Genomic DNA, 7695 nt, shown 5'->3' with positions numbered 1-7695 from the left:
ATTCTTTACCGACTGAGCCACCAGGGAAGGCCAAGAATACTGGAGTGGGTAGCCTATCTCTTCTCCAGCAGATCTTCCTGACCCAGGAATCAAACTGGGGTCCCCTGCACTGCAGGTGGATTCTTTACCAGCTAAGTGAGAATTTGAAGATGTTCAAGCGGGATTTAGAAAAGGCAGAAGAACCAGACATCAAATTGCCAATATCTGTTGGATCATAGAAAAAGCAAGAGAATTCCAGAAAAACATCTATTTCTGCCCCATTGACTGTGCTAAAGCCTTTGACTGTGTGGATCACAACAAACTATGGAAAACTCTTCAAGAGATGGGAATACCAGACCACCTGACCTGCCTCTTGAGAAATCTGTATGCAGGTCAGGAAGCAACAGTTAGAACCGGACATGGAACAATGGACTGGTTCCAAATTGAGGAAGGAGTAAGTCAAGGCTGTATATTGTCACTCTGCTTATTTAACTTCTATGCAGAGTACATCATGAGAAATGCCAGGCTGGATGAAGCACAAGCTGGATTTAAGTTGCTGGGAGAAATATCCATAACCTCAGATATGCAGATGACACCACCCTTATGGTAGAAAGTAAAGAGGAACTAAAGAGCCTCTTGATGAAAGTGAAAGTGGACGGTGAAAAAGTTGGCTTAAAGCTCAACATTCAGAAAATGAACATCATGGCAATCGGTCCCATCACTTCATGTCAAATAGATGGGGAAGCAATGGAAACTGTGTCAGACTTTATTTTCTTGGGCTCCAAAATGACTGCAGGTGATGACTGCAGCCATGAAATTAAAAGGCACTTGATCCTTGGAAGAAAAGCTATGACCAACCTAGACAGCATATTTAAAAGCAGAGACATTACTTTGCCAGCAAAGATCCTTATAGTCAAAGCTATGGTTTTTCCGGTAGTCATGTGTGGATATGAGAGCTGGACCATAAAGAAGGCTGAGTGCTGAAGAACTGATGCTTCTTCAGTTTTTAACTATGATGTTGGAAAAGACTCTTGAGAGTCCCTTGGACTGCAGGGAGATCAAACCAGTCAATCCTAAAGCAAATCAGTCCTAAATATTCATTGGAAGGACTGATGCTGAAGCTGAAGCTCTGATATTTTGGCCACCTGAGGTGAAGAACTGACTCATGATCCTGATGCTAGGAAAGATTGAGGGCATTAGGAGAAGGGGATGAGAGAGGATGAAATGGTTGTATGGTATCACCGACTCGATAGACATGAGTTTGAGCAAGCTCTGGGAGTTGGTGCTGGACAGGGAAGCCTGGTGTGCTTCAGTCCATGGGGTTGCAAAGTCAGACATGACTGAGTGAATGAACTGAACTGAATGTGAGAAGAGGGACTTTCTCCTTAGTTCAGTAGGGAACATGAGTGTGTGTACATGTTTAGTTGCTTCAGTTGTGTCTGACTCATTGCAGCCCTATAGACTTTAGCCCACCAGACTCCTTTGTCCATGTGAATTATTTAGGCGAGAATACTGGAGTGGGTTGTCATGCCCTTATCCAGGGGATCTTCCCAACCCAGGGATCAAACCCATGTCTCGTATGTCTTCTGCACTGGCAGGTGGATTATTTACCACTAGCACCATCTGGGAAGCCAGTAGGGAACATAGTGGGGTATAACTCACTAGAGACTCTAGAGAAATCAAAGGAGCTGTGTTACCTTGAGGAGTTCACTGCTCCAGCAGCAGTGGGGCACTTAAGAGAATACAGGACCCATGAGAAGAGGTAGAGTGTGCTTCAGGAACAGCATTACCCAGGGCAGAGTGGCACCCACCTCTCAGCTGTCTGAATTTTTTATGGACACACTTGAGACCTCACCCAGCCCTCTCCCAAACATCTGATGGAGTTCTGGCCTTGCTAGTGCAGGGGAGAGCATAGGAGCCAGCCCAACACAGCTTACACAGTCAGTGTATCATCTGATCTTTTCCATAGCCCTGGAAGGCAAGTTTTATCCCCAATTCACAGATCACAAGACTGTTTTCTACAGCAGTGAATCTGTAATAACTGCCAAGTTGATTCTTCCAGCTTCAAATCCCAGAGATAATGTGTTTCACACATCATTTCACATCCTGACAACAATAATTTTAAGTGTATCCCCTACTTTCATAAACTCACTAAGCAGTTATTTTGATTGCTTTGTATACACTTTCCTATTTTTAAAATCTTTTATTATTTTATGACAAACAGTAATCTGTGTTCTTTAGTGGGGAAAGTACAGATGAAAAGATCATCTCCTCTACTGACACAACCCGGAGAATCTTCAGTGTGTGGGGGAATCTTCTGTCGTCCTGTTCGTTTTTCTTTTTGCCTTCCGGGGCACATAATCTTCAGCAGGGCGCTTTGCGGCAGCGTGAGACTGGCTCCCTGGCTCTGCCTGGGATTCCCGCTTGCCCTCCCTGAGTGGATTTCTCTCAGCTTCGGACTTGCCCTGCTTTTCTTGCTTCCCCTCACCGGCTGGTTGTCTCTCATTGTCTGGTTTCCTCTCATTCTGGACCTCTGGTTCCCGTTCTGACTTCCTCTCCACTTCCAGCTTTTCTTTCTCAGTTGACTGTCCTTCATTTTCAGACTGTACTTCATCCTCTGGCTTTCCCTCATTGCCTACATTTCCTTTATTTTCCAGCTTTCCTTCATTTTCTCTGTAGACCTTCTCCATGTTGAGGTTTGCCCTCCTTTGCCTGTTAGGAGACAGAATGGAGACAAAGTAGACAGGATTTAGGTGGCGAAATACAGGTCCTGCTAAATAGTTGCCTCTATGATTTAGGATCTTTATCAGCCTATCCCAACTTTCAGGTGCACTCCTGCCCATATATTTTCTCCTTTCTTGCCCTGTGTCTGCAAGGTTGGCACACACGTTTATATGAGCCCGCCTTGCAGACACTTGTGTAAGTATTTCTCCCATTTAAGTGTGCTGTGCTGACAAGTCCATAAGAGCAGATTTGTCCCTAAACTTTGCTCTGGTCTTGACTATGCCCATAACAGTTTTAACCTGGTGGCCCCAATTTAGACTGACCTGCAAGAATTCTGTCCAGTTTCTTTTTCCTCTTGTCTACAGTTGTAAGACTTCTAGAACTGCAGATACAACTGAACAATGGCCAGTTCTCAGATTTCAGAGATACTCTGATATCTTCAAGGGCTTCATGGATACCATGCCTACCAACTCTCACTTCCTTGTTCTCCCCTCTGTCCTCACCAACAATAAAACACCATGCTCCCTTAGGGTCCTGACAAAGGCCATGCATTCTGAGGCTGGAATAGGGAGTCTTGGAGGAGGGGTGGCAGATGGTGGCCTCCCCAACTTCTCTCAAGCTTTAGTGACTCCTACTTCCAGGGGTTCTGGGGCAGTTGCCCTCTCCCACTGACCTGCACTGATACTTCCGGTCTTTCCTTTCCTTGTCTGGGTTGGCGCCTACAGCCACAGACCTGAAGATCTATAGAGACAGGAGACAGATGATGAATGAGGGATTGAGAAGTGAATGACTGGCAAGGGGATACTGATTCTTTTCCCTTGCATGCATGCTCAGTTGCTTCAGTCATGTCTGACTCTTTGTGACCCTATGGACTGTAGCCCACCAGGCTCTTCTGTCCATGGGATTTCTCAGACAAGAGTACTGGAGTGGGTTATCATGTCCCCCTCCAGGGGATCTTCCCAACCAAGCATTGCAGGTAGATTCTTTACCACTGAGCCACCGGGGAAACTGATTCTTCTCCCACTGCTTGTCAAAACTTTCCCAGCTCCTACCATCCCCTTGCCCTTTCCCCTGCTTCACTGTTCCCCCTCTACAGTCCCTCCCTAACAGCCTCCGTTTTTCTTTTTGCCATGAGAAATGGCAGAGAAAGATTTTTTCCAAAGTATTTCTATGTTTCCCAATCTTCCTTCCAAGTTTCTATCTCACTTTTTCTTGTGGGGTTCAGGGCATTAATGTTCAGAAGACAGAGTGAGCTCTGCTCAGGTCTCTGCCCTCCAAACCCCCACGCCTGGACACCCAGATAGAATGAACCCATCAGTCATTCTGAAAAATGGTGATGGTAGAGTCATGGAGCTGGGAAGAAATGTCCAGAGCATTCCTGCCACACCCTCCCTCTCTGCAGACACAGAAAACCACATTTTCCTGCAATTCAAGAGATAAATTATTTCCAAACTCAATTAAAATTTTGGTCCATGTTACCTCCTCGTGACTCTTCCTAGTTCAGAAGCCTCTCCCTGCCCTATAGGGAGCTGCTTTCCAGACTGAACCTCTGTCCCCCTCCTCTTTAGCACCCCTCCCCCTCTCCTTACCCTTATTCCCCTCTCCCTCCCTTCCAAAATGGATCAAATATGAAGAAGAACAGACTCGGATCCTTGGCAAAGGGGTTTGCCTCCCCATTCTGGGTTCCCAGGTTTTGTCCTCTTCCCTCCATCCTGGAAGGATCACACCATTTCCTCTCCATCCCCCTCCCCTGGCCTTCTCCCTCCTCAAATGTCCCTGATAAACTGCCTCCTAGGAGATCCCAACCGGTACCCATTCTCATCTTCTGGTCCTTCTCTGTCTCCTCCCACGGAGTCCTCTGTCTCTTGCACCAAATAGATAAACATCAGGGAAGGGGTAGAGAGAATCCAGTCCTGAACCTGCTCTGGTCTTTGCCTTTTGCCCCCCCCCACCCTAGGGGTCCACAAGCAGCAGTGATTTTGTGATCATTCCAGGGAGATGCTTCCTTCTCAAATTTCTTGCTCCCATAAAGTGAAAGTCACTCAGTCACCCACGAGTCTCTTCTCTATGGGCTTCTCCAGGCAAAAATATTGGAGTGGGTAGCCATTCCCTTCTCCAGGGGATCTTCTCAACCCATGTCTCCTGCATTACAGGCAGAATCTTTACCGTCTGAACCACCAGGGAACCCTAAGAATACTGGAGTGGGTAGCCTGTCCCTTCTCCAGAGGAGCTTCCTGACCCAGGAATTGAGCCGGGGCCTCCTGCATTGCAGGCAGATTCTTTACCAGGGAAGCCTTGTTGCCATAAGCCAGTACTTCACTAGGGAATAAGTGATACCTGGACCTCTCCCCCAACACTCACACAGTTTTCTGCGCCAAAATGAAAAGGGGTGGGAGAATGAATAGGGGAGCATCTGGAAAGCAGACTGGATCCTGTGTAGCCTCTCTTTCTGTTACTATCCCTACCTCAAGTCTCCCCCTCCCCTGCTCTGGCTGGTACCAACTTGTGACCTGTGGGGCTCTTGGGCAGTTGTCCCCTCTAACCTTCAATCTGAAATCTATCTTCCTCCACAGAAATAGGGAAATGATACCTGGAGGAGAGGGACTTCTGCAGGCGTCAGCTCTGGATCACAGGAAGGAGTGTCACCAGTGGGCTCGGATCCCTAGCTCTCCTCCCTCCTGCAATAAGCGTGTCAGAAGTCAGCCCAGTTCCTCCCTTCACTTGCCCACTCCCAGCTCACCCTCCTTCAGTCCCTTTCCCTCACTGCCTGAGGCCCTGTCCCTCATTTTGGTCGTGACTAATCCCAGAGGTCAAATGGGGCCCCTGCTCCTGTGGTATGTGTTTGTGCTGCCTTATCAGCTGACATATCTTCTCCCAGGGCTACTGGCCCCACTGGTACATTTCTGAGGAATTTCTTTCTCTCCTTTGATCTCAAAGTGCCTGTCCTCTCCTACTTCTCTACTCTGACCCTGATTGTTACTCTTTCTGTCTTCACGTAATAAGTACAGGGTGGATTGGCATGTAGAGAAGCAGGTAGTTGAAACAGCGATTTTCTTTTCTTCTAAATAATTTTCTTTCAGCTTTATTTAATGTATTCCTCACAGCATGAGTTATTCTTATAAGTTAAATAAAGCTCTTTTCATTTGGGAAAAAGAACATGTTCAACATAGAGGAAAAAACCAAGATCCCCGAATTCTGAGAGCAAGTTTCTAATATTTTTACTATATAGAAAGTGGATTTGATTGGCTACATATAAAATATTTTTTTTTTTAGTTTTCATAAATGTCATGTTCTGCTGAAAAGTCCATGTATTTAATGTTCCCAAACAATAGCTGAGTGCTAAGTGCACTTGCTGGTATGTGATGCCTAACACAAGATCAGTCTTGAAAATCTGGCCTAAGGCTATTTCATTCAGAGGTTTAACCATGCATAAAGGCAGCTGAGCATTTGAGGGGTGCCGAACAGGATCTGATCTTCCCTGCCTTACCTGACTGTTGCTTACCTGACTGTTGCTTACTCCAAAAATATACATGGAGAGGTGACCAAGATGGTGACTTCAATAAATGCTTTTGGCTCCTCCCCTCCCTCCCCCAAATTCCCACAGAGATTACTCAATTCCAGCAGAGGCAGGAATGCTGTTCTGACAATTGGAGACCAAAACAGATCCCTTCTAGACCCCTGCAGCAGAGGGGTTCCATAAGGCCTGTAGAAGTGATTGTTGTGGGGAAAGCTTCCATACCTGCTTGTTGTCTGCCATTATTCCCAGCGCCCAAGTGAAAATTTCCTTGATTCTGGCTATCTGCTACCTACCACCTAGCTAGGGAGATACAGCCTGCTGGGTCTTTCAACTCTATTATCTTTACCTCCAGGGCATCTTGGAGGAGCCTAGCGAACCAGCAGAGTTGCTGCCTGCTAGTCCACAACTGCCCTGGCATGCTTTCAGCCACATTTAGACCAGTATCAGAATTCTAAGGAATTCTGACAAGCCAACCATACTGATTGACTGGACCAGGTGTTTTCAACTGAGGGAGTCTATGAACCACCTGAAATAATAGGCAAGGTTGCATATGTTTAAAAGGTAGTACAATTTAACTTCTATGCAGAGTACATCATGAGAAACGCTGGGCTGGAAGAAACACAAGCTGAAATCAAGATTCCTGGGAGAAATATCAATAACCTCAGATATGCAGATGACACCACCCTTATGGCAGAAAGTGAAGAGGAACTAAAAAGCCTCTTGATGAAAGTCAAAGAGGAGAGCGAAAAAGTTGGCTTAAAGCTCAACATTCAGAAAACGAAGATCATGGCATCTGGTCCCATCACTTCATGGAAAATAGATGGGGAAACAGTGGCAACAGTGTCAGACTTTATTTTGGGGGGCTCCAAAATCACTGCAGATGGTGACTGCAGCCATGAAATTAAAAGACGCTTACTCCTTGGAAGAAAAGTTATGACCAACCTAGATAGCATATTCAAAAGCAGAGATATTACTTTGCCAGCAAAGGTCCGTCTAGTCAAGGCTATGGTTTTTCCAGTGGTCATATGGATGTCAGAGTTGGACTGTGAGGAAAGCTGAGTGCCGAAGAATTGATGCTTTTGAACTGTGGTGTTGGAAAAGACTCTTGAGAGTCCCTTGGACTGCAAGGAGATCCAATCAGTCCATTCTAAAAGAGATCAGTCCTGGGTGTTCATTGGAAGGAATGATGCTGAAGCTGAAACTCCAATACTTTGGCCACCTCATGCGAAGAGTTGACTCATTGGAAAAGACTCTGATGCTGGGAGGGATTGGGGGCAGGAGGAGAAGGGAACAACAGTGGATGAGATGGCTGGATGGCATCACTGATGAGATGGCTGTGAGTTTGAGTGAACTCCGGGAGTTGGTGATGGACAGGGAGGCCTGGCGTGCTACGATTCATGGGGTCGCAAAGAGTCGGACACGACTGAGCGACTGAACTGAACTGAACTGAACTGAAAGTATGTAGACTTATGAAA

At 46.3% G+C, this 7695-nt stretch overlaps 1 protein-coding gene across 1 annotated transcript; it reads right to left on the bottom strand.

The window, feature by feature from the left end:
- Positions 1-2169: 2169 nt before the first annotated feature.
- LOC138930863 (transcription elongation factor A protein-like 5) lies at positions 2170-6460 on the bottom strand. Its single transcript, XM_070291254.1, has 3 exons — positions 6443-6460; positions 3377-3444; positions 2170-2691 (listed from the first exon to the last, which is right to left on the bottom strand). Exons 1-3 carry the CDS (start codon positions 6458-6460, stop codon positions 2277-2279), a joined length of 501 nt encoding a protein of 166 aa, XP_070147355.1. The 3' UTR covers positions 2170-2276.
- Positions 6461-7695: the final 1235 nt, after the last annotated feature.

This window comes from Ovis canadensis, chromosome X (genome assembly GCF_042477335.2).
Source record: "Ovis canadensis isolate MfBH-ARS-UI-01 breed Bighorn chromosome X, ARS-UI_OviCan_v2, whole genome shotgun sequence".
NCBI classification, from domain to species: domain Eukaryota; kingdom Metazoa; phylum Chordata; class Mammalia; order Artiodactyla; family Bovidae; genus Ovis; species Ovis canadensis.
The sequence above is the reverse complement of the archived record's forward strand: the minus strand, read 5'-3'. Positions and strand labels throughout refer to the sequence as shown.